The following is a 27780-nucleotide window of genomic DNA, read 5'->3' as shown; positions in this document are numbered from 1 at the left end:
GATGTGCTGTTCTGTGTGCTCTTCCGTCTTTAGGAAACCTGTGGGCTTCTGCTCCCTCACCAGCACGTGGAGTGAGGCCGGCTTTTCTTCTTTCTTACTTGTTTTTGTTGGTATTGTTTTGAGACAGGGTCTTACTCTTTAGTCCAGGCTGGCCTGGAATTCATGGCAATCCTCCTGCCTCAGCTTCCTAAGGGCTGAGATTGTGTGCATGAGCCACTGTCTCTAGCATTCCTCCCATTTCTCAGTATCGGCGACTTTGAATTTCTGGTCATCTTGTCTCCACCTCCCAACTTTGGGACTGTGGAAATGTGCCACGGTACCTGAGACCTTTCCTCACTGAAGGGTAGCTTTGTAACTTTAGTTCTGAAGGATTTTTTTTTTCTGACTATGAATTTTTAAAAGATAGTTCTTACATTTGCCAATGGGGAAAACAGAGTGATGTTGGCCTTTTTTTTTTTTTTTTTTTTTTTGGTCTTAATTTCCCTTGCCATTTGTGGGGGGTGGGGAGGCAGGGGGAAGAAGGGACAAGTGGGAGAGAGGACAGTTGAGCTAGACATGTGCTTTGACTTACTTTCAAAGGAGATTGCGATTATAATTACACATTCCTTTTTTGTTTTGTTTGAGAACGGCCCTTACTACATAATATAGGCTGGCTTTGAACTCACAGCCGTCCCTTTGCCTCTGCCTCCTGAGTGTTGGGATTATAGAGTTGTATGGTTCTCTGCTTGCCTGGCCCACCCATACTTACAGGATCATGCAGTGGGCATGAAGAAAAGGGAAGTTGTTTGTCACATTTGTGCAGTTCTGAGTCAGATGGTTGGAATGTGGCCCTAGGTCTGTGTGAGCGCAGCCTGTGGACCATATATACTGTAAGTGGTTGTCAGCTGCAAATTGTGGGCAAAGGAGTTCCATTAAACAAAGCTTGACATGGCCAGGCTACGTTCTTAGTGCTGCGTACAGTTTGACACACATAAAGGATTCTTTTGTCTGTCTGTCTGTCTGCCTGCCTCCCCCCACTGTGTGTGTGTGTGTGTGTGTGTGTGTGTGTGTGTGTGTGTGTGTGTATTCATGGGCTCGCACCCTCATCCATACTAGACTTTTTAACTGGCTTGATCTTGTGTAGGTCTTATTTAAGTAACCATGCTGCTGTGGGTCCATGTCTGTAACAACCATGTAGTGACCAGAGAATAGCATTTCCCAGCAATTGCCCAGATCCTGTTCTTTCTCCCTTGAGCCTTGGGTGAGTGCGTGTTGGGGGTGTTTGATATAGATGTTCCATCTATGGCTGAGTACTCATAGTCATTTTTTTGTTCAGCTTCTGAGAAGGAATTCATCACTGTATTAACCACTACCACTACAATAGGGAATTCCTCTGACCAGCATAAGTCTATGAATATAAACATATTTAGGAAGTAGTTTAACAGCACAAATATTTATAAGAAGACATCCTTAAGTTCTCCTCTAGAACCTATGACTTCCCAATCATGTGTTTTCACCCTGTTTACACTATCATGTGTGAATTCCCTACTGGGGAGCAGACCTTAAATTCAATCAAGAGAGTAGTTGGTTACCACATAAATAGTTTTACCATTATTGTACCAGAGAGCACATCTTTGCTTGCAGCACCCAGGTCTTTTCTCTATTAACAGCCTACATCTAGCCTTCCAGCACTATGAAGGTTAGCCTATTGGGAAGGTTTCTTGGTCAAGACCGGCAGCCAAAGTCTGGGGTATCTTTGGGAACAGGGTCTCATAATCCCATTGTGATGGGCAACCAAGAGCAGTGACAATAGCCTGCATTGTTTTGGGTGCCTTTGGGGCCTCCATGGTGAATAACTTACTCACCGGGCAATAACCTGTCAGGCCCAGTTCATCCATTGAGTAGCACATGTCGATGCCGCCCCCATGCAGCAGGAAAGACACCAACACTGGGAACTCTTCTCGCAGCAGTTTATTCAGGAACCTTGACTACCAGAGTGACCCCGGGAAAAGCTCCCACAGAACCTTTATAGTGTGCCTGGTCCTATCAGAGACTGCCACGTTGTCGCTCCTGGTTGGTGCGTTCGGATCACGCCACCTCACGCCATGCCTTCAGGCATGCGCATAAGGAGCTTGCTCACTGCGCATGCGCAAAAAGGGGTGCACTGCGCCAGGGAAGTAGCAGGGGGCGCTGCTATCTGTGGCTCTCCACAAGCACATAGCCACAGTATTCAACTTCCCAAGTGACAATTGCTGAACACCACTCTGTGGTAGAAGCTGAGATTAGATAGTCAGTAGGTTTCTTTTTTTTTTTTTTTTTTTCCCTGTCCTACCTCTGGTTTGTAGAAGTTGTGTTAAGAATTGCCTGGAGAGATGACTCAGAGGTCAAGGGCACTGCCTGCTCTTCCCAAAGGTCCTGAGTTCAATTCCCAGAAACCACGTAGTGGCTCACAGCCATCTATAATAAGATCTGGTTCCCTCTTCTGGCCTGCAGGTGTTACATGCAAACAAAACACTGCATATTTAATAAATAAATAAATAAAATCTTTTAAAAAAGGCCTGCCAGTTGGCTGGAGTTCCTGGGCTTTCCCTCAGAACTTCCCGTCCCCAGCAGGACTGTTAGAGATGTCTGCCCTGACTCAGCTGTGACTGTCGCATTGGCACTTTAACTCTCTATGTACACAGTCTGAGAAGCGTTCAGAAAAAGTGAACATCTAAGCGCAGCTTGTAACTTTTGTCTATAATCCCAGCAGCTGTGATGTGGAGAGGGGAGGATCAGAAGTTCAAGGTCACCCTTGTCTACATAGCAAGTTCAAGGCTAGCTTGGGCCCCATGAGCCCTGTCTCCCAAAACCAACCAAGTGAGCATCTCGCGTCTTACAGGACCGTTGTTTGTTTAAAGTAAAATATCAGAAAGTTAGTCATTCACAAACAGAAGAATAATACATATTTTATCCTGAAATTGGCAGGATTTGGAGGTAGAAGGCAGAGATTTCTAAGAGTTGACACAATATACAAAATTATAAAAAGCAAGATAAATGTGATTTACATAACATGATAACCACACTTATTTCTGCTGGGCACCATACAGACAGCCGAAGGGGGATAACAAACTAGGGCAGCAAAGGGCTGATGAGCTTATGATACAAACAGCTTTTACAGAGCTCGTCATGACAGAATGGAGAAGCATACTAGCAGGCAGATCGCCGGGGAAATTACTAGTTAACCATTTATTAATATGAAATTTAAATGTTAGTTTTCCTATCAAATTGTCCAGGATAGAGAAAGAAAGTGCCCTTTGTTAGAAGTTAAACTTTTTGAAAATTTTGATACATATTTTTGCTATAACATAATTTTAAATATCATCTAACCTATGCCTTAGCATGGGAAGGGCACTGAGCGGTGGGTCACAAGTGTTCTACTGACCCCGAAGCACAGGCAAATGGAGCCGCAGGGCTCTCCCTAAGAAGCAAGTGGAGAAGATTCCACTTCATCGTCACCATCATCATCATCACCACTGAGGGCAAAGCTGGCATCTGTGTACTGAGACCCATCCTCCTTCACATTCCCCACAGCCGCTCTCTCATCAGAATCATCAAACAACGTCTCAGTGGGACCTTCTTCCTCATCATAGCTTGTCATGGGCCTCCTCATCTTTCTTTACATCTGTATCTTCTTCATCTTCATTTTCATCTGAGGAGTCAACAAAGAGCTTTTCATCTATGTCATCTTCTTCCTCTTTGTCGTCAGCATCTTCACACTCCTTTGCATCTGCTGCTTCTCATCCACATCAGACTCATCATCAAAAACCTTTTCGTATATAAATTCTTCCTCTTCTTCCTCCTCATCTCCTTCCTCCTCCTTTTCTTCTGAGTCATCCTCAAACTCTCTCTCAGACCCTTCCTCACCTAACAGTCTGTCAGAGCCTCCTTCAAATTCTCATTTGTCAGGGTCATTTTCTTCCAACTCTTTCTCAACATTTTCAGGGAACTCCTCGTCAAAGGCATCCTGGTTGAAATCTTTTTTTTTTAACACCAGAGCCATCTTCAGACTGCTTTTCTGAGCAGTCTTCCTCGGATTCTCTGCCTGAGTCATTGTCCTCTGACTCTTTCTTGGGGCCATCTTCCCCTCTCGAGGCTCTGCTGGGGTCACTGCCTTCTGCCATCTTTGTCTTTCTTCTTGGAGTCTCTTTCAGCGCCATTCTCTTGAGACTCCATGTTAGGATTACCGTCTTCAAGCTCACTCCCAGGGCATCCCTCAGCCCTCTTCACACACTCTCTCGAAGTTGCCCTCATCACACTCACCTTCTTTAGCATCTTTTTTCAGGAGTGTCTCCTTTTGCTTCTCCCCCGTCTTCTTCTGCTTTTTCAAACTCATTTTCATGGATAGTTTCTTCAAATGCCATGCCAGTTGTAGCTTTCTGAGCACGCATGTTAGACATGCTCAGGTGCTCTGAAAACTGCCTCCCTCTGGAATGCCCTGCCCTTTCTGGACTGCAGATAGATCCATATGCTGGAGGCCTCTGTGGGCCTCAGGGGCATTGAGAAATGCCTCCCAGCCTCTCAGCCTTTCCTCTCTTTTTCTTGTGGTCTCCTCTACTTGATAATCTGTCATCCCATCTCAGGCTTGAGCAGTGATCTGACGGCCACCAAACCACCTTCCATTAAGAATTTGAATACAATAATCAGCTTCCTCTGGTTCCCTGAAGGACACAGAGGCCACACCATCCGGGTGTCTATCACACAGAAGGACCTTCCTAATCGGTCCAGACTTTGAACATTCTACTCACGGGTCTTCTCTGATTTCACTCATGCCAATGGATCATCCTCAGAATCCAAGGGGTGAAACATGTTTTTGAGGATGACAACTTGCTCATGGTACATCCGGGATGGTCCAGCTCTCCCCTGAGGTCTCCAACCGGACTCCTTTTGTTGCAGAGACAGCCTCTTCTTATAATCTCTGCACTTCTTTTTTTTTTTTTTTTTTTTTGAGGCATCATGTTCGCCCTTCAGCTGGAACTTTGCCACCTCGGCATGCAATTTGTAGCCTCTAATTTCACCTTCATCCAAAAGGTTTAATGCAGGTTCCATTGTTTCTTTCTTAAGATAACATCAAAGCACATCTCCTTTAAGATTTCCTTGATCATCTTTGTAAAGTTTGACCTTATATTCTTCAGTCTGAGGATCTCTCTTAACAATGCCAGATTTGGACATAAGCTGTGTAAATTAATGCACTGTGATATCAGGAGGCAGATCTGACACATATACATTTGGTATTTTCTGTCTTCTTCAATGTGGAACCATCCTAATTTGGCCTTTCTCTTTTCTCCCCTCTTTTTGGGGTCAGTGGTTTCTGGGGTTTCTTTCTGTGGAGGTTCTTCTACAGTCTTGGTGTTGGGAACTGGATGCACCATCACTAGAAAAGCCGTAATTAGCCTGATACATAGCAATGAAATCTTCAGTGATCTTAGGAAACCAAGCCTTCTTAAGGTCCCACTCATAGGGAGTGTCATCTGGTGGTTGTCCCAAAGAATCAGTTTCTCCAGAGGGCTCATTCTGGGTGTCACCTTCCTTGGAGTCTCTGTACAATTCTTGCATTTGCTGCTCATCAGACTCATTGTACCGCAGAAGCTGTTGCCACTCATGTTTCCTAGGTAGCCCCAGAGACAGTTGTCAGACAAATGGAGAGGCCAAAGCTACTCTGGAAAAGAGGAGAAAAAAGTTGGTCTGCAGAGCTCAGAACGCACACTGCAAGCCCTGTAGGGAGAAGCATCTTACGAACCTAGTCAATAATAATATACCACAGCCATCCTGCTCCAGGCTTCCTGAAGTCAGTGATGTAAGGCTCAGTGGTAGAGTGTTTGCCTAGAATACATGAACCCTGGCTTTGATACATCCACATACATGTACCCTCCCACATGTATGTGCGTGCATGCATGTGCGCGCTCACACACACACACACACACACACACACACACACACACTCACGCTTACAGTGTATCTTTATTTGGAAAGAAGGGCTTTTAGTTTAAGAAACAACCAGTCACACTGTACTCTTCAACATAATTTTCAAATTTGGCAGTTTTTTGCGTTTTAGACACTATAAGCCATGGCTAACTCAGGGACATTTTCTCCGTCCTCCAAAGCCACCTCATTCCCGTTAGCAGTCACGCCTTCACGTGTAGCTCGGCTGTTCCACCTCCAGTCACTCGTCCTGTTTTTATGGTTTTGCCTATTCTTTTTTTTCCATGACAGTGCAAACACATACAGCATCTCAGCACGCTGGAGGGATGGATCCTGTCAGGTCTGATCCAGCGTCAGTGTCCGGTTCTTTTATTCTGAAAACATATAATTTCTCACAAGCATTGTACAGTCCTAGACTATGAATGTATTTGGTGTGCAGGATGCACAGAACGATAAAGGATGGTTCTCTGCTCTTTGTTTTGTTTTCCTGAGACAGGGTTTCTCTGTGTAGCCTTGGCTGTCCTGGACTCACTCTGTAGACCAGGCTGGCCTCGAACTCACAGCAATCCACCTGCCTCTGCCTCCCGAGTGCTGGGATTAAAGGCGTGCACCACCATGCCTGACTGGTTCTCTGCTCTTTGTATGAGCAGAAAAAAAGACATCTGTAACTCTTCACTCATGCCATATGAAGAATGGCATCTAATAATAATTCACAGGGATTCTGTAACCAACAAGAAGTATTGTCTATGCATAGACAATCTCAGAGCTATTGCTGTGTAGTGGGATTAGCAATATAAATTAGCTGCTTGTTCTGCAGTTTAAATTCATGTAAACAGAGTGACTTAAGTTAGCAGTCTCTCTTTCATCCAGGTCTGTCTTATTTTGACCTCTTTCAAAGAGGAAATATAACATCAGCATTAACAGTGAACATATAATTATTATCATATTGAAATCAAAACAACATTACATAGTTCTGAATGTCCTTCTATAGACTCTGTGGCACCTGATGTATTAGCTAGGCCGCTACCTGTTTTCCTGAGAAAATGCTTTAGAAACAAGCCGGTTGCCCTGAGCAAAGAAAAAGGCATTAAGCTTTAAATAAACATTATATAAACTTCCGTTTTATTTTAGGGTTTATGTATATCATAGGCGTCTTGTACCTGGTTTTTCACATTTGTTGCGGGTGTTTTTGTCTCACTTCTTCTCGAGGTGGGAGCCATGCAGCTTGCATGTCTGTGTCCCCACCCAAACTTGGTCCTTACATTGACCAACAAAATATATTTCTTAGGCCAATTTACCCTTTAGCACCATATCTCTTGTGGACTTTTAAAGTAAATTGGCTGGCTTTTTTTGAAGCATTTTTATCATCTTTTTTTTTTTTTAACATAAACCTAAGATTGATGTGCATCCATCCTTTAGATCAGTAAGCACATATCCTCCATTATTAGGAAAAAGGAACTTACATAGGAAATTTAAGGAAAAATATGTCAGTTTAAATCCTAGGCTGTCTCTGGGTGATTTATCTTATCAGCAGGGAGTCGCACCCTGTGGAGACCTGGTTGGTCTCGACTCCAGAGTTCCGCCTGTTTTTGTCTCCATTGTGTTGGGATTAAGGGCTTGTGCCACACCGCCCTGCTCAAGTATTTTATCTTAATTCCAGTAAAAAATTTTTAGAAATCTCAAGCAAAAATCCAGCAGGGAAACAAGAGAAGTCTAAGCCTGGAGTCAGTTGTAACAATTTAGGCTTCAGTTAGTGAAATCCTGTCCACCATTCCTTGCACTTTAGTTATTGTTATCTCTTTCTGGTGGACCCTTTCCAGAAAGTGCTGACAAACACCTTGCAGCTAAGGAGCTCTGAATCCCAGCCGCCATCAACTCTATGGAGAAGAGCTCAGTTTCTTCTTTTCTCTTCTTGTGGCCAGTATCTTAGTCTTTTTTTTTTTTTAATTTTATTTATACAGTATTCTGCCCATGTCCCTGCCCACAACAAGAAGGCACTGGATCTCATTAAAGATGGTCGTGAGACTCCATGTGGTTGCTGGGAATTGAACTCAGGACCTTTGGAAGAGCAGACGGTGCTCTTAACCTCTGAGCCATCTCTCCAGCCCCAGTAACTTAGTGTTAATCTATTGGCTCTCTGCCTTTCTCCCTGAACATTTTTAGAGAGAATATGGAGAAGTGTGACTCTGACTAAGCCCACTGTAAACAAATTCATAAACACCAAAACAAGGCCAAACAAGATCCAGAAGCCATGGCACCTTGGAGACGGACCATAGCAGTTTTTATTTTATTATTTTTCTAGGCAGTTAAGTCCATTCCCTAGGCCAGTTTATTAGACAACCAGCCTCCTAGGCTCACCTCTCCAGCCGGCCAGGTGTCTTCCACCATCCTTGCTCTGTAAGAGTTGAGCCCTGCAGGCAGCTAGGAGCGGTGCCTGTGAAATGCTCTGGCCCATGGGCGCTCTCTGGGAGCAATATTATTATCCCTACCACATTGGGCGCCACTTGTTGTTAATTTACCAGTACAGTCTAATAATGTTTAGTATCAGGCCTAAACTTATTATTACACCAGTATAACCTGCTAGCAATCAATCAAGACACAGACACCTGTTATATTTTAAATAGCCTTAGTTAACCTAGGTCAGGGCAGACACTAATCCTGTAAACTACTTCCCATAGTAGGGCAGGTATGGGATCCCAGTCCCAATCCCAGGCCATCTGGCTCTAATAATTTCTATCAAGCTATCTCCCATCCATAATCCCAAATACTTGTTAATGTTCTTCATCTGGGCCGAATCCTCCATCCACACCGGCCATGTGCTTCTCCTCCATCTAACCCATGGTGGCCTTCTCTCTCTTCTCCTCCTGTCTTTCTTTTTCTTCCCAAGATTCCCTCTGTCTCCCCAAGCCCAAGAACCTTAGCCCCGCCCATCTCATTTGCCCTGCCCAGGTGTGATGGCTTTTTATTAATTAGCATCAAAATACATCAGACCAACCCCCAACAAAAAGGGGAGAGGGGAGGAGCTTAAGAACAGGGTGGATGGTGTCCACCCCACGCGTGGATACTGCCTTCGGAAGACACAGTCTTTCCTGGAGCGCTGCAGAGGGCCTCGGTGGCCTTTGACGTCATGTTGTCTAGAGGACAATGCCTTAGGACACTTTTATCTTAACTTGTCTTCAGTAGAGGACAGTACAGAGTGCCATATGAAGCTCACTGAGCAGGTTTATAGGCTAAGGAGACCGACCAGCTCAAAAGAATCTAAGTAATCCTCAGTCTACACAGGGCACAGCTCAGACGTATTTTGAGGATCAACATGGCTCATAACCTTATTCATGTGATTTATTTTTTATTTGCTTATTTTTGATTCTCAGCAAGCAAGAGTGCCAAGCCTCCTTCCCTTCCCTCAGCAGCCTTTCTCTTCTGTCTGCGCACTCATGGGCACACGCCCTGGCCTCGGGGTGGGGGCTTGAGCAATAGAGTCAGTGAGCTGGAGTGTTGCGCTCTGTGCCTCCCTGGATCCAGTCTGGCGATCTGTTTCGATTACACAAAATATTTTCTATTGCTATAATAGTTGACCTATTTTGGTTAGCGATTCAAATTGGATAGGGCTCTTGTTTTGTTTTGTTTCTGAGACAGGGTTTCTCTGTGTAGCCTTGACTGTCCTGGACTCACTCTGTAGACCAGGCTGGCCTCGAACTCACAGCGATCCACCTGCCTCTGCTTCCCAGCTTGTTTTGTTTTGTTTTACCTTGTATTTGGGCATGGTGGCTCACTCCTGTAATCTCAACACTCAGCAGGCTGAGGCAGGAAAGTCATGAGTCCTAAGTACCAGGCCAGCCTGGGCTATGGTATGAGAATCTTTTTGAAAAACAAAAAAAGGAAGGCGGTTGTTGAATTTACTAGTGTTACCGTATTGCCTAGACTTTAGTGATCACCTGGTGGACGGGTGAGCAGACACCAGGGGCATCAAGAGATAACGGTGTTTGTCTCAGACCTTCCCATGTGTGAAAGAGACTGGAAAACACAGCCAGGAAAGGTCAGGTCACATCAGAAGCTCTTACAGTGGGAGTGCCTGAGGACGCGGCCCAGGCTTCCTCAGAGGTTCCTTGCCTCGGCCTCCATTTCTCCATCAGCTCTAAAAATGTTTCCTAAAGAGCACAGTTACTCTGCCACAACTGAAGTGCGTATTTTAACATTTAAAACTAGAATCAAGTTATTAATGCCTGAAACTTGTAGTTGAGTTCAAAGAAATTTTTTTGTTTGACTAGGCATCTGAATAGAAAATTCATGGTTTTGTTTTTTTGGTTTTTGAATCAGTGGGTCGTTATATAGTCCGTGCTGGCCTGGAACTGGGACTATAGACATGTGCCACCATATCCACTTTTGAATGGAAAGTTTACTATTTTTAAGGCCTCACCGGTCCTAAATACTTTCTATGATTTTGTGAATTCACTTTGAAATCAATTGAAAACCACTTTTTAATCTTTCAAATAGCTGTTTTCTCCCAGTTCTTTCCCATAAGGAAGATGGTGCCCTGACATTGGGCATAGTTGTCACCCTGTGGATCAAGTTCCAGTGACGCCATTCATACCTAAATTGCAAATGAATGCAAGCTCTACCTGGACAGGTGTGGTCTGGTGAAGGAGATGGCTTTGAAAGGCCAGCTCCCAGCCTCCTGCTCTGCTGCAGTTAAGGAGTTAATCTCGCCTGGCTCAATGCAGCAGAGCTCTGGACCGGGTCTTCCCGGGATCCTGGGGCTCTGGGGCTCCGGCCGGGCAGTACTCCCACTCGGGGCGGCGGGGAGTTGGGGCTCCGCCCGCGGGGTGGTGCCGCCAGCACCGGCCAGGCTGGATCGCAGGCCGGGGATGCACTCACCTCCCGCGCGCCCTTCCCTACAGCAGCTGCGAGCGCCATGGGCAACATCCAGAAGAAGCTGATGGGCCGGAGCGAGGGTGCCAGGCGGTCGCGGCGGGGCCGGACATCGAGGCCCAGAGCCGAACCCCAGGGAAGCTTACGGGAGCCAGCGACGGCAGGTAGCCCCGACGACAGGCACTCGGAGGAGCCCCAAGCCTCAGCCAGTCCCGGCGGCCTCAAGAACCGGGGTAACGAACTGTTCCGTGGCGGGCAGTTCGCGGAGGCGGCTGCGCAGTACTCTGCGGCGATAGCACAGATGGAACCGGCAGGTAGGGGAGCTTCCATGCCGCCGCGGGGTCCGCGGGCTGCTCCCGCTGGGTGCGCAGGACAGAAGCCGGCCTCCCGCGGTGACAGCCACTGACCCCACATTCCTTCGCGGTGACTAAGGGACCGTGAGCAATACCTCGGTACGCGGCTCCTGTCCCTGTCAGGCAGGTTTGCACGGGTCACTGCCCTACCTTCTTCGTGTGGCCGGTGCGGGGATAGCACCTCGGAACTCTGCAGGATGAGCAGGCTGTATGTGTGACTGCAGTGCTGCTGAGACTGCAGTCCTGTCGTTTTGGCGACCTGTGATTTTGCTAATGGGTTTTAACTGTGTTTCGTTAAATGTGGTTTTAGGAAGTGCAAATGCAGATGAGCTAAGCATCTTGTATTCAAACCGAGCGGCATGCAACCTCAAAGAAGGCAACTGCAGGGGCTGCATCCAGGATTGTAACAGGTAAGTGCGCTCCAGGTTTGCCAAGAAATGTTGTAATGGCAGTGTGAAGAAAGCAAGGTTTAATATCCCCAGTTTCCTAAGACTGGTATATGGTACTGTTATTAGAACATACCCCTCCAACACACACACACACACACACACACACACACACACACACACACACACACACACCAACCATAGAAAATCATACAAACTTTTTCTCTCCCCTGCTTTTTTTCCCCCTCTCTTTCTGGATTACGGAAGATAACTAGCTAACTAGCTCCAGGCCACTTGTCACTAGGGTCACTTCTGAGGATTTGCCTCAGATTGTCTCTGGCAAGTGTTCAGTGACACAGTATTGTAACCTAGAGTAACTTCCTTGGCACCACCTTGCTCCCCAAACTGGACCACTCCCTACACCTCACCCTCCTGTGCTCTAGGCTTTTCCCCACCTTGTTCTAGGTGCAGATGCACTCTCTGCTCATCTGCTTCTGAAACCCCTGAGTTCTCACCCTGAGGCCGGCGGGGTGTGCCCATGAGCAGGCTGTGACGCTGGTCCTGCCCCACGGGCACCGTGCACCTTGCAGGCCCATGGATTAGTCTGTAGGCCCCTCTGCAGCCCCTCTGACAGTTGGTACTCTGGAACTTGCCAGGCTGGATGAATATCTGCACTTGCCCTTTTGCCATTAAACAATATGCCTGCTTGATTTCTTTTACCAGTAAGTAGCAAACCCTTTGGCAAGAAGTGACATTAGCACATCTGAAAACAATGAGAACTCATGCTGTAGACTGACTAACCCGGCCTGGCTCACTCCTGCTGCTTCTTACAAGTAGAGATCATCTCAGCTTTTCACTCGCAGACGCTCTGGTTTGGATAGTAAACTTATGAACCTGTTCATAAGGCAGGTTCTTTCACTGTCGTGGTCAGCTTATAGATGTAGATTATAGTGTCTGTGCTGCCAGTGTCAAGAGAAGGTTTTACAGCACTTGGTTTCTTCCAGTATTATAGACTGAAGTTTAATATACTAGCATTTATATCCTGGCTTGGTCTGTCTTCACCCACAGTTATGCTCCCATTAGCTAATATGGGATCCCATATAGTATGGATCCTAATACCACGAATGCAATCAGATGCCCCAAATCTAAGCTCTTTCCCCACAGAGCCTGTTATATGTTGACTGTCGCCTGAGAGGGCCACAGGACCTTATGAGATAGGCATGCTGTGATGCTGTGATTGGCACTGAGCATCCTTTCAACTCAAGTGCTTGTCTCTAATGTATTACCTAGGAGGAAGCCAAAGATGCGGCTCCAGTCACAGTATCACAGAGGCTAGAATAGGAGGCACTGGTCCTGGGGAGAGCAGAGGGCCTGCTGGGAAGGGAGCGGGCCTCAGCTTAGGGAGCATGACCTTAGGGCTGCAATCTAAGCTGAGGAATGCGGCTCTGCCAGTCAATGCTGACCTCTGTGCAGGCCGACCTACTTAGGTGTTTTCTTTGACACCTGTTGAAAGTCCCACGGGAGGAGCTGAGATGGTACCTAGTGGGATGCTTTTGTTCTCAGACTTGTTTTAATGCCAGAGAAGACATGATGTGCCTTCAGGAACATGTTCAAACACGGGTTCATTTGAATCTGTATGAACAAGGAATGATTTATTAGTAAAAAGTGTAACAATCTTTTATAGCTCCAAAGACTGTGCACAGTTTTAAGGAAGCTTCTTCTTATTTTAGTTTTTCAGTTAATACTCTTTGCTTTTTGAGGAGTCCCATGAGCTCTTGTTACCAGATAAAAGTGAAGCTGGGTGTGGTGGCGCATGCCTTTAATCCCAGCACTCGGGAGGCAGAGGCAGGTGGATCGCTGTGAGTTCGAGGCCAGCCTGGTCTACAAAGTGAGTCCGGAATAGCCAAGGCTACACAGAGAGACCCTGTCTCAAAAAACCATAAAACAAAACAAAACAAAAACCAGATAAAAGTGGTATTATAAGTCAGACTTTGAAAGAGAAGGCAGGAGTCGTGGAAGTAATCCCAGCCTTCGGGAGACGGCAGCAGCAAGGTCGGGAGCTGAATGCCGGCCATCCTCAGCTACAGAGCTTGAGGCCGGCCAGCCTGGGCTACGTTAAACCCTGACTCAAAAAAGCAAGCCAGACATTGTATTTATTTATTTATTTAGATTATTAGTATATTCTTTGAGGCAATTTTACACATATGGGGTCCAACCAAGGTATATTTGACATAGTAAGTTTTCAAGCCAGACATTTTAAATGAGGAAAAACTTTTCACCTGTGAAGATAATTGTTTTTAAGTTTTAAGGTTTTTTAAATTACTTATTTTAAATCATGTGTATGCATACGTATGCTGCATGTGTGGGCACAAGGAGCTGGAGTTGTAGGTAGGTGGCTGTGAGTTACCTGACGTGGTTTCTGGGAATAAAACTCGAGTTCTTTGAAAGAGCAATACGTGCACGTAACAGCTGAGCCATCTACGCAGCCCAAGATTTAATTAAAAAAAAAAAAGTGTGTGTGTGTGTGTGTGTGTGTGTGTATGTGTGTGTATGTGTGTGTGTGTGTGTGTGTGTGTGAGAGAGAGAGAGAGAGAGAGAGAGAGAGAGAGAACACGTGCGCAGTACTCAAGGAAGCCAGAAGACGGCATCAGATCCCCCAGGACTGGATTTTATAGTGGTTGTGAACCCTCCTATGTGAGAGCTAAGACCCCTGCCCTCTGCAACAGCAGCAGCAGCTGGTTTAACTGCTGACCAGCTCTCCAGCCTGAAAGCCTGAAGATAGCTGTTTATGGATCTTTTGGAGGCGCAGTGTTTCCCAGAGGTTTGTTTGCAGATGAGTCGTGGGGTTGTTGGCAGTGCTGGGGGGGTGGGGGGGGTGGGGAGGGCTCTGGGCCCCCTCCCTCCTCACACCACGGCTTCTCTACACCTGAGTATGCAGGCTGCAGGAAAGACACAGAGAGAGGCTATCATGCCTAAGCAAGATTTTGAGAAATAGGGTTCTAAACGATATTTTTTATTTCAATAGTTGCTTATCAGCCAAAAAACCCCCACACGTCACACTTCCTATTTGCCAAAGAGCCTCTGAAACACATGTGCATGCCACCTCCCTCCCCCAAATGTCTGGAGCATCCTTTTTAGACCATTTAGAGAGGCCAAAGTTGCCTAGTAGTCTCTGCCTCTGCTTGTTTTTGCCGCCTTCTTTTGAGCCTTTTGAGGGTCTCAGCTGCTAGACGTAGTGGCCAGCCTCCTGGCGAGCTCTGCCTCCATGCTCACTGCACACAGGGTCCATGTTTGTGGCTGGACCGTTGTTTTCTTTAATGGAATTCTCATTCACAAGCTCAAGCTCACTTTCAAGATTGTTGTCAAAGATTAAAAACCCTAACCCAGAGCCAGACACGGTGGTGCACTCAGCAAGGCAGAGGCAGGTGGATCACTGTGAATTCGAGGCCAGCCTGGTCTACAAAATGAGTCCAGGACATCCAGGGCTACACAGAGAAGCCCTGTCTCAAAACAACAACAACAACAAGCCTACCTCTTCATTTCCTGTGTTAGGAAGTATTAAGTATTATGTGTCCCAGACTATCAAATTTAGATTCCATGCTTGGACCGTCTTGGTTGGATCTGTGGGGCCTTGAGAAATGAAAGCCTCTGGGAATGAAGATGGCGTGGGTGTGGCAGGAACGCCTTTGTACTCTCTGGCCTCCTCACAGATGAAATTTGTCTTTAGTGATGCTGAAGGCACGTTACAGAGTACAAAATGCAAGATGAAAACCCATGACTGAGAAACAGTTGTGGGTTTAGTCCTTGCTTTCCTTCATCCCTTCTGGTTTGTTACTGGCACCTTTTTACCATTAACTCATAATGAACTATATAGAAAGTTAGCTGATTTCAAAATCCATCGTGCAAGTGCTTTTGTTCAGTAGTAAGGCGCCTTATTAAATGTATGGATATGATTAAAAGTTATCTTTGTGGGCTGGAGAGGTGGCTCAGAGGGTAAGAGCATTGGCTACTCCTCCAGAGGTCCTGAGTTCAATTCCCAGCAACCACATGGTGGCTCACAACCATCTACAATGAGATCTGGTGCCCTCTTCTGGTATGCAGGTGTACATGCAGGCAAAAATGCTGTGTAATCAATAAATAAACCTTTAAAATAAAAATTATCTGTGAGTGTGTGCGCACACAGGAGGCCGGAGAGCAACATCCAGTGTCCTCAGTCACTTCCCTTTATTCTTTGAGACAAAGTCTCTCACTTAACCCAGAGCTGCCTGCTTAAGGCTGCACTCGGACGGACTGGCCAGTGAGCCCTGGCAAGCCTGGCTTCACCTCTTAGACAGCAGGCAGATGTGTGGTGGTTGGTTTCATGTAGGTGTGGGGGATTTCATTCAGGTTCCCCGCTTACAAAGCAGGCGCATTGCTGGCTGTGCCATCTCCTTGGCTGTGAGACTTTCATTTCTAATCTGCTCACGTGAGTCTAGAAGCCTCACCCTGGGTCTTGGGCCATCCTGGCTCTGTAGGAAGACTAGGAGGCTGATACAGTGCTGGGAACCTCATGCATCACTGTGGATCGAGGACTCGCAGGCTGCTTTCTCATCAGTGGGTTCAAGGATAACGTGATGGCTTTGCCACTTGTCTTTCTGAAAGATTGCCGGGAGCCCAGGGCAAAACATTAGGTATATAATGCATGGGAGGCCAGTACTGCAGTATGAATTGCTAAATATAAACTATGGGGTTCTTCTCAAGGTAAATGACATGTAATGCCTTGTCCCCTTAGGGCTCTGGAGCTTCATCCGTTCTCAGTGAAGCCTCTTCTGCGGCGAGCAATGGCCTATGAAACCTTGGAGCAGTATGGGAAAGCGTACGTGGATTATAAAACAGTGTTGCAGATAGATTGTGGCATCCAGCTGGCGAGCGACAGTATTAACAGGTAATCTAGTCTGAGGCTGCTCTCTGGGTCTGCCTCTGTTCTAGAAGGACCAAACTATTCCCTGCCTCTCCTTTGAGAATGCTGTGCGAAGCCGGGCGTGGTGGCCCTCGCCTTTAATCCCCAGCAGAGGCAGGCGGATCTCTGTGAGTTCGAGGCCAGCCTGGTCTACAGAGTGAGTTCTAGGACAGCCAGGGCTACACAGAGAAACCCTGTCTCGGAAAGAGGAGGAAGAATGATCCTGATGCTGATGCTGATCCTGATGCTGATGCTGATGTTGATGCTGATGCTGATGTTGATGCTGATGCTGATGCTAATGCTGAGTGTCCCAGCTTCTCATCTACTCTTCCTGGCTTGATTTCTAACAATCCCTTCATATATCTTGGCTTCATCCTGTCACATCTTTACACTTATTTCTGTGAAGTACTTCATCTTGACAACACCGTGTGTGCAGCTTCCATGCGTGTCTCAAACCTGATGTCAGAGGGTGTTGCCATGGCTGTCTAAGTCAGTACTGACACTAGGGCAGGATCAAGTAGGTGCTGTGAGCAGCCTGCTGCACACATCTCACAGGGTGTGTGCATTCCTGTGGGCACTGCGTCTGCCGCAGACACACCTGTTCTTAATGCTCAGACAGATGCTTGGCGCACCTGCTTCTGTGCCCTTGTAAGCCGACGCCCACCGAGGAGGAGGAGGAGTTTTACCTAGGGATGAGATAACTAAGAATTTGGTCTAGTTAAAATTCTGACCAGCTTCTCCCTTGAGGGAGAATGAGAAGGCAAATGCCTTCAAGACAAGACTCGGTGTCTGCAAGTGTAGTTTAGTGCAAACATGCGTGGCCCTGAGTGCAAAGCCTCACAACACAGACGTCATAATACTCAGGTAAAAATGGAAAACTATGCATCAGATAACATTTTCTAATTATGCACAGTATTTTCTGATTCTGTTTTCCCAAATGTCAGCTTCTTGGGTGTTTTTGGGCTGTCCTGGATCTTAGTGTGCCCTGCCTCGCACATGCTGCAAAAGACAAAGGCGGATCTCTGTGGCCTGCCCTGTGCCTCTCAGCAAGCTAGAATATAGTTGGGGGGGGGGCGGGGAACAGTGTAAGAGAAGCCCAGGTCATAAGGACAGCATGTTGGACAGTGAGGCGGATGGATTAAAGAGTGGTGAGGCAGGCGTGGCCATGGCTGCTGCAGAGGACTCCCTGGTGTATCTTTGAAGGGTGCTAACAGATCACCAGAAGGATTCGGGCACTACAGCAGACCGTGGTGTCCTGCCTTCCCCGGGGTCCCAGGCTGCTTTGGCAGGAGCTTCCTTCTGACAGTTACTCAACTCACTGGGAGAAGGGGCCATCAAAGTGTCTGAGCATCCGAATTCTGGAAGCTCCAAACCCACTCACAATGGGTCAGAATTACAAACTTTTTGAGTACCTACATGAATTTCAGGCTTAGAATTGAGCCCCAGGGCTGGAGAGATGGCTCAGCAGATAAGAGCACTGGCTGATCTTCCAGAGGTCCTGAGTTCAGTTCCCACACGGTGGCTCATGACCATCTATAATGAGATCTAATGCTCTCTTCTGTCGTGTAGGCATACATGCAAATAGAACATTCACATACATTAAAAAAAATACGTAAATAAATCTTAGAATGGAGTCCTATCCTATGCATGCGCCTATTCTAACAACAACAAAATCACCAGGCAGAGTGGCACCCATCTAGAAGGCAGAGGCCAAATGATCTCTGAGAGTTCAAGGCCAGCTTGGTCTACATAGCAAGTTCCACCTAGCCAGGACTACATAGTGAGACCCTAACTAAAAACAACAACAACCACGACAGCAATAACAATAGAAATTCCCAAGCCTAAAACATTTTTAGTTCCAAGCTCTCCAGGTAAGAGAGCTTTTCCTCAAAGGGCAGGGATTACGGTATAGTCCTCTTCATAGCTGCAGTGCACTGTTTGGTTGATACCCTACACGACACCACTGAAAGCTTATGTACAACTATGCTTAGGGCTTTGCCATTAATTTTCCTGTCTTCTACCTGGCAGTGCCCCCCCTCTCTTTTTTGCCTTTCACTCTTTTTGGATGTTTTGCAGTTCTGGGATTGAACCTGGGCCTCACACATGCTAGGCAGTTGCTGTTCCAAATCCCTAGCCTTCCCAGCGACTTTGGCAATAAAGCTTGCTTAAGGAGCACCTTGTCTCAGTCGGTCCTCAGGAGCTGTCTGGTGCTCTGACAGAGAGGAGGGCCTAAGAGGTGTTTCAGTCTGGAAAGATGCCATGCAAGAATATGGGACCCCAGAGCCTGTGTAAGTGCCTGGCGAGCGTGGCTGCCACCTGCCCTTCCAGCACTCGGAGCAGATACCGGATGCCCCCAAGCCAGCTGTTAGCCAGACTAGCTGATAGGTGAGGTCTGGGTTCCATTGAGAGCCTGCCACAACAAATGCACAGCGACTGAGGAGGACATCTGATGTCCTGTGCCCGTCACCACCGTGGTATTTCAGGAAGCCAGACAGCAGGCTGAAAGTTGGTGGCAGTACACTGAATGGCATGAAACGTGTGTGGGAGACCATGCTGAATCTAATTTCTCAACTTTCTGCATTGTCCTTTTAAAAAGATAAGATGAAGCATAGAGTCCATGGCATTTAGTGAGCTCAGATGTCACACAGGTGTCACTGTGCCTTGCTTCACCTTTTGTCATGCTCAAAGGCCACCCTGTCTCCTCCTGGCAGTCACTCCCTCTTTCCTTCCTCGGTCCCCTGCAGCAGCCCGCAGTCTGCTTTCTGCCTCCTGTGGGTTTACCCAGCCTGCGTACTTCATAGAAACAGAACCTAGGGGGCTGGAGAGATGGCTCAGCAGCTAAGAGCACTGGCTGCTCTTCCAGAGGTTCTGAGTTCAATTCCCAGCAACCACATGGTGGCTCACAACCATCAACAGTGAGATCTGGTGCCCTCTTCTGGCGTGCAGGTGTACATGCAGGATACTGTATACATAATAAATAAATCATTAAATAAAATAAAATAAAATAATAAAAAATAAAAAAAGAGAAACAGAACCTAGACTGTGCGGCTGTGTTTGGCACAGCGTTCTGCTTTCCACCCCTGGAAAGCAAGTGCCAGTGTTGTGGTTCCTGTGGCTGAGGACCTGCTCATGGCTGCACAGATCACAGCTTTATTAATCTATTGGTTCGTGGTCATTCTGGGTGTCTCCTTGGACCTCCCTGCACACATTCTTGCTTACTCCCCACCTCCCTTGACTCGGTGTGTAGCAGGGAGGGGTCACTGGCCCAGCGGGGACCCATGCTTAGTTTTCTGAGGTTTGTGTTGTGCATTTACCAAGGAGCACGGTTTCAGACTCTGTCGCTGTTTCATGGTGTTTCAAAGTTTCCTTATTATTTTATAAGGAAGACAGGACGCTTAGGTTTCCCGTGTTCTTCTTAATTCTGTGATGCCATAGTCGTGCTTGCTTTTGCCTTGCATTAACATCTGCCTCTCTTCCTATCCAGGGGCCTTAATATGTCAGACCCTGCCCTGCTCCCACCTCCCTGCCTCCTGCCCGAGCAGCACGGCATCTCTATGGCATCGCTTTTCAGTCATCTCTTCCTTCCTTTCTTCTAGTATGGCAATTTTTGTTTAAAGATGATTTTTTCAAAATGATCATTTTCAGTCGTGGACAGTTATACATTAAATTCAAATTTATCTTTTCATACTCAATGAGACATAGTTATTATAGCTGCAGACAGTGATGGAAATTTTTGTATAAGAAACTATAGGGAAAGCACATATATTAAAATCGTCTGTATAAACATTAAACCTTTCACACCATAGTATGTGCAGTTACAGACATAACTAACATGAGTGCACTTTACTAATCACCAGTCAGCCATCCAGTCTTGGGAAGTGCCTTTTTACTTATGTATTTACTTATTTGTTATGTATGCAGTGCTCTGCCTGCATGTACACCTGCACTCCAGAAGAGGGTACCAGATCTCATTACAGATGGTTGTGAGCCACCATGTGGTTGCTGGGAACTGAACTCAGGCCCTTTGGAAGAACAGACAGTGCTCTTACCCTCTGAGCCATCTCTCCAGCTCAGAAGTGCCTTTTTATTTTTATTTTTATTTTTATTTTTATTTTTATTTTTATTTATTTTTATTAATTTATTCAGGTTACAACTCAATTGTCATCCCATCACTTGTATCCTCCCATTCCTCCCTCCCTCCCGCTTTCCCCCTATTCCCCTCCCCTAGGTCTGTGACCAAGGGGGACCTCCTCCCCCACTATATGGTCGTAGGCTATCAAGTCTCATCTTGGTAGCCTGCTTATTCTTTCTCTGAGTGCCACCAGGCCTCCCCACCAAGGGGAGGTTATCAAATATGGAGCAAGAGTTCATGTCAAAGTCAGAAGTGCCTTTTTAAAAACCAAATAATTGTCCCAAAGACATAATCCAATTTTGCTTTTAAATCTAAGTTTGTCTTTAAACAACAATAACAAGCAGAACAAACAAAAGCCCTTTGAGATAGGGTCTCACTGAGTAGTCCTTGCGGCCTTGAGCTCATACTGGGAGTAAAGGCATGTACCACCACGCGCAGCCTCTAACTGCTTAGAATACTAGGAAAATGGCAGCCAGCAATGTTATTCTGAATCTTAAGGCAGTCGTTAAGATAAGGCCTGAGGGCTATACTCTGAAGTTCTCTTTTTGTAAGTGGATACATGTAGAAGTGAAAGAACACGTGGGGACTATGTTGGTGCATGTGACGCCTGAAGAGGCTGCGGTGTCCAGGGAGAGCCAGCCCTCATCAGTGTCACCACGTGCTGTGCATCTGACTTCAACCACTACAGGGTTCAGTTTGGGCAAAGAAACCTCAAAGGACTCCCAGCCACTCTCAAGAGTAACGCATTGTCAGCAACTGCTTAAGGGTTATGGGAGATATTTCTTCCAGTCCTAAAGTTTAGTTTTATGTCACCTTTTTTCAGAAGTTAAAATGTTATTGTACATATGTTGAAATTTTTAAACAAATTAGCAAGTTTTAATTTCTTGAGTAGAAAATGGTCTGTGCTTGGGACACATGTCTGTAATCTCAGTCAGTCAAGAGGATCATAAATTCAGAGCTCCTCCGGCAAGATAGTAAAGCCATGCCTGTTTCAAAATGAAAAAAAAAAAAAAAAAAAAAAAACAAGAAGGAAAAGAACATGTTTTCTTAAATAGTCAATGTCAACTTTTTAAAAAATCCTTTGGAAACATTTCAGTTTATATGGACTGCATATTTTTTTCTACAGGGACAGGAAGCACACAGGTATAACTTGGTCAGTCTGATTTTTTTTTTTTTTTAAGTTTTTTGAGACAGAGTTTCACTGTGTAGCCCTGGCTGTGCTGGAACTCAGAGCTCTGCCAGCCTCTGCCTCCCGGGTGCTGGGATTAAAGGTGTGCGCCACCACACAGTGGTCAGTCTGATTCTTGCTTCGTTAAAATAAAAATGAATTCTTTGATCAATGCCAACAGTTCATTTTCTCTTTAGAATAACAAGAATTTTAATGGAGCTAGATGGACCAAAGTGGCGGGAGAAACTGCCACCCATCCCGGCCGTACCCACGTCTGAGCCACGGCAGGTTTGGCATCCTGCTGCAGAGACCCCAGACCAAGAGCCACATCCCAGCGGCTGCCAGCCCAGCATCGCAGGTAGGGAGGACTCCACACCTGTCCGCAGGGGAGGGCGGAAGTGCCCTGTCAGTCCTGCAGTCAGGTCTTCTCCCTCTTAACTCCTACAGGAAGCCGCTTTCACCCCCACGTCCTTATATACAGGAAAGGGGGTGACTGAGTCACAAGCTTGCTCTCAGGGGTAAATGGAGGTTCATGCAATAGGACTTGGTCCTTGTGCTGCCTGTGGAAGCCGACGGCAACCTCTTCATGTGGAGCTGGCATTTTTGAGAAGAAGAAAAAGAATTAAGCTCTCAGCCAGGCATGGTGGCGCACGCCTTTAATCCCAGCACTCAGGAGGCAGAGGCAGATGGATCACTGTGAGTTCGAGGCCAGCCTGGTCTGCAAAGCAAGTCCAGAACAGCCGAGGCTACACAGGGAAACCCTGTCACGAAAAACAAAGCAAAACAAAAAAGAATTAAGCACTCCAGGAAACCATGTGACAAAGTGAAAGCAGTGAGATTAGTGTGTTAAAAATAATAATTAAAAAAGGAGGGGTTCAGAGCTGAGAGACGGCTCAGTGTGGAAAAGTATTTGCCATGCAAACCTGAAGACTTGAGTTCTGCCTCCAGGATCCTCAGTGGAAGAGAGCAGACTGCCCAAAATTGCCTCTGAGTTCCATATGCTTGCCATCACACATGCCTGTCACAGTCACACACACACACACACACACACATCCCACATGTACAGATAATAAATTCTCAAATGATAATGTGCAGATATATAGTAGGAAAATCTGGATGCTGAGTAAATACCACACCCGGCTTTAAAAGTTTTGACACTATCCATCAGATATTTATCGAATCTTTTGTTTTTTGAACATTTTGTGAGTACTTGCTTGCATGTACATATGTGTGCCGAACATCTGCCTGGTGCCTAAAGAGGTCAGAAGAAGGCACTGAGTCCCCTGAAACTGGACTTACAGGTGGTTGTGAGCCACCATGTGGGTGCTGGGAATTGAACCCAGGTCCTCTGTAAGAGCAGCACGTGCTCTTAACCTCTGAGCCATCTCTGCCTCCCCCAGGTGTAAAACATGGTGTGTACGGATGGCTATGTGTGTGAGTGCAAGTGCTCACAGAGACCTGAAGTGTCTGACATGGGTGCTGAGAGTCAAACTCGGGTCCCCTACAAGCTGGGAATCGTGGTTCCAGCCCCGGCTTTGTGGGGGTTTTTCTGAGTAAGGGTTTCCACATGGTCCAGACTGGCCTCTAACCACAAAGAACCAGGAACGCAGGGCCTGCCCCTCTGCCTCACAAGGGCTGGTTCACAGGCACACGGCACCCTGCCCTCTCGCGGATGGCACTTGTTTCCCTGTTTTATGGACTTGCTCTGCCATAGTTCCAGCTTAATGAAACACCTAAAATAACTGTTACCCAGGTGCTTAAAGAGCCAGCAGGCTTGGCAGTTAGTGGACACTGTGGGCTTGTGAGTTCCCTGGGGCAGCCGTGTGTGAGACTGCCTCACGTCATCCAGTTGCCCGTGCAAGGCTTGAGGCTTTCTGTTTCCAGCACAGTCCTTGCTCATGTTAGAGTCTCCAGAATTCTAGCCAAGAAAAGAAGTCATGGCAGCATGTGGAACACAACATTACTGCTTTTTATTTTATTTATTTATTTATTTATTTATTTATTTATTTATTTATTTATTCGAGACGAGGGTTTCTCTGTGTTTATCTCTGGCTGTCCTGGAACTTCTTTGTAGATTAGGGTGGCCTCAAACTCACAGAGAGCTCCTGTCTCTGTCACCCAAGTGCTGGAGTTAAAGGCATGTGCCACCACCAGGGCCGGTCACATTTTATTTTTTAATTTGAAAGTAACAGTGTCATAATTATTCCTACCATCAGCAGCTTCTCCTCTGTACTTTTATGCTTTGTTCTGTGTAGCCTGGCTGTTCATGCTGCACGAACACGTGGCTTTGCACTGGAGGGTTTACTGATAATTGTTCTTAAAATTTTATAGATGTACTTACAGGAATATTTTCTCTATATATTTATTTTATTGGTCCCCTAGATGAAAAAATGTTTCAAGCCCTTAAGGAAGAAGGAAATCAACTTGTAAAGGACAAAAACTATGAAGATGCCATTAGTAAATACAGCGAATGCTTAAAAATTAACAGCAAGGCGTGTGCCATTTATACAAACAGGCAAGTTCTTTGTGATTTATGTAGGCCTCTGTGACTACTTTTGATTGCTTTTAAATAATTTTTGATAAGCTAACTTAATTCATTAATTCTATGTAATGCTTCTAGGAATCAGTATACAGTCCGTCCTGGATGTCTCTGGAAAAGCTGGGCTACAGGGGTTGGAGAGGGGTCAGGGAGGATGAAGGTGTGATGTCACGGCCCCATGATCACCTTTGCTTACTGAGGTGGCGCTGCACTGTCAGCCTGGCCAGGCTGCGGCGAGCTGGGTCTACGCTCTGTCCAGTGTGGGAGCTGGGGGGGGGGGCCAGGGGGGCTTGGGGTAGGGGTGACCAATGACCTTCAAAATACTGACTTCAGGAGCTGTGTCCTTTTTCTCCTAAAGTACTACTAAAGGAAGGGAAGAACCGCCATTCCCCCCCTCATACCATCCTTACCCCCCCACCTCTTTCTCCCCTTACACCCCCCCTTACTCCGTATATAGTAGGAACTGGTGTGTTGTTCTAGAATTCAGTCTATGACACCTTTACCGTTTACGATGCTTTGGGATGTGATGGGCACAGGCAAGGTGTGGTAACAGGAAGAATGAAGGATCGGTTTCAAGCATTTTTCTAGCTATTTCATGGAATTTTATTTTGATTTTTTGAGAATTTCATACATGAGTACTGTATGACAGCCTCTGTATGATACTGTATGATACTGTATGACAGCCTCTGTATGATACTGTATGACAGCCTCTGTATGATACTGTATGACAGCCTCTGTATGATACTGTATGATACTGTATGACAGCCTCTGTATGATACTGTATGATAGCCTCTGTATGATACTGTATGACAGCATCTGTATGATACTGTATGATGCTGTATGATACTGCATGATACTGTATGACAGCCTCTGTATGATACTGTATGATACTGTATGATAGCCTCTGTATGATACTGTATGATGCTGTATGATACTGTGTGATACTGTATGATAGCCTCTGTATGATACTGTATGATACTGTATGACAGCCTCTGTATGATACTCTATGACAGTATCTGTATGATACTGTATAACAGCCTCTGTATGATACTCTATGACAGCCTCTGTATGATACTGTATGACAGCCTCTGTATGATACTGTATGACACCCTCTGTATGATACTGTATGATACTGTATGATACTGTATGACAGCCTCTGTATGATACTGTATAACAGCCTCTGTATGATACTGTATGACAGCCTCTGTATGATACTGTATGACAGCCTCTGTATGATACTGTATGACAGCCTCTGTATGATACTGTATGATACTGTATGACAGCCTCTGTATGATACTATATGACAGCCTCTGTATGATACTGTATGACAGCCTCTGTATGATACTGTATGATACTGTATGACAGCCTCTGTATGATACTGTGTGATACTGTATGATACTGTATGACAGCCTCTATATGATACTGTATGACAGCCTCTGTATGATACTGTATGACAGCCTCTGTATGATACTGTATGACAGCCTCTGTATGATACTGTATGATAGCCTCTGTATGATACTGTATGATACTGTATGACAGCCTCTCTATGATACTGTATGGTACTGTATGAACTGTATGATAGCCTCTGTATGATACTGTATGATAGCCTCTGTATGATACTGTATGATGCTGTATGATACTGTGTGAGACTGTATGATTCTGTATGATAGCCTCTGTATGATACTGTATGATACTGTATGATACTGTATGACAGCCTCTGTATGATACTGTATAACAGCCTCTGTATGATACTGTATGACAGCCTCTGTATGATACTGTATGACAGCCTCTGTATGATACTGTATGATACTATATGACAGCCTCTGTATGATACTGTATGGTAGCCTCTGTATGATACTGTATGACAGCCTCTGTATGATACTGTATGACAGCCTCTGTATGATACTGTATGATAGCCTCTGTATGATACTGTATGATACTGTATGACAGCTCTCTATGATACTGTATGGTACTGTATGAACTGTATGATAGCCTCTGTATGATACTGTATGACAGCATCTGTATGATACTGTATGATACTGTATGACTGCCTCTGTATGATACTGTATGATACTGTATGACAGCATCTGTATGATACTGTATGACAGCCTCTGTATGATACTGTATGATACTGTATGATACTGTATGACAGCCTCTGTATGAGACTGTATGATACTGTATGACAGCCTCTGTATGATACTGTATGACAGCCTCTGTATGATACTGTATGACAGCCTCTGTATGATACTGTATGACAGCCTCTGTATGATACTGTGTGATACTGTATGACAGCATCTGTATGATACTATATGACAGCCTCTGTATGATACTGTATGACAGCCTCTGTATGATACTGTATGACAGCCTCTGTATGATACTGTATGACAGCCTCTGTATGATACTGTATGATACTGTATGATACTATATGACAGCCTCTGTATGATACTGTATGACAGCCTCTGTATGATACTGTATGATACTGTATGACAGCATCTGTATGATACTGTATAACAGCATCTGTATGATACTGTATGACAGCCTCTGTATGATACTGTATAACAGCCTCTGTACGATACTGTATGACAGCATCTGTATGATACTGTATAGCAGCCTCTGTATGATACTGTATGACGGCCTCTGTATGATACTGTATAACAGCCTCTGTATGATACTGTATGACAGCCTCTCTATGATACTGTATGACGGCCTCTGTATGATACTGTATGACAGCACCTGTATGATACTGTATGATAGCCTCTGTATGATACTGTATGATACTGTATGATAGCCTCTGTGTGATAATGTATGATACTGTATGATACTGTATGACAGCATCTGTATGATACTGTATAACAGCCTCTGTATGATACTGTATGACAGCCTCTGTATGATACTGTATGACAGCCTCTGTATGATACTGTATGATAGCCTCTGTATGATACTGTATGATACTTATGACAGCATCTGTATGATACTGTATGATACTGTATGATAGCCTCTATGATACTGTATGATACTGTATGACAGCCTCTGTATGATACTGTATAACAGCGTCTGTATGATACTTTATGACAGCCTCTGTATGATACTGTATAACAGCCTCTGTATGATACTGTATGACAGCCTCTGTATGATACTGTATAACAGCGTCTGTATGATACTGTATGACAGCCTCTGTATGATACTGTATAACAGCCTCTGTATGATACTGTATGATACTGTATGATACTGTATGACAGCCTCTGTATGATACTGTATGACAGCCTCTGTATGATACTGTATGATACTGTATGACAGCATCTGTATGATACTGTATGACAGCCTCTGTATGATACTGTATGATACTGTATGATACTGTATGACAGCCTCTGTATGATACTGTATGATACTGTATGACAGCCTCTGTATGATACTGTATGACAGCCTCTGTATGATACTGTATGACAGCATCTGT

General features: G+C 45.6%; 1 protein-coding gene and 1 pseudogene across 4 annotated transcripts in view; one reads left to right on the top strand and one right to left on the bottom strand.

Annotated features, from left to right (window-relative positions):
- SPAG1 (sperm associated antigen 1) overlaps positions 1-27780 on the top strand; it is a 64648-nt gene that overhangs the window by 24246 nt on the left and 12622 nt on the right. For 2 of the 3 annotated variants that reach the window (XM_084803063.1, XM_084803062.1), the window contains exons 11-15: positions 10839-11123; positions 11473-11572; positions 16320-16472; positions 21985-22145; positions 24170-24302. In XM_084803063.1, coding sequence (XP_084659189.1) covers positions 10839-11123; positions 11473-11572; positions 16320-16472; positions 21985-22145; positions 24170-24302 — 832 coding nt within the window. The remainder of the gene's footprint in view (positions 1-10838; positions 11124-11472; positions 11573-16319; positions 16473-21984; positions 22146-24169; positions 24303-27780) is intronic. The other variant, XM_084803064.1, reaches the window with a different exon arrangement.
- Positions 3402-5621, bottom strand: LOC311609735 (17S U2 SnRNP complex component HTATSF1-like; annotated as a pseudogene). The gene has a single exon. The product of its transcript is annotated as a 17S U2 SnRNP complex component HTATSF1-like (transcript).

Source organism: Acomys minous (assembly GCF_964271855.1).
Source record: "Acomys minous genome assembly, chromosome: 12".
Classification (NCBI taxonomy): Eukaryota; Metazoa; Chordata; class Mammalia; order Rodentia; family Muridae; genus Acomys; species Acomys minous.
The sequence above is the reverse complement of the archived record's forward strand: the minus strand, read 5'-3'. Positions and strand labels throughout refer to the sequence as shown.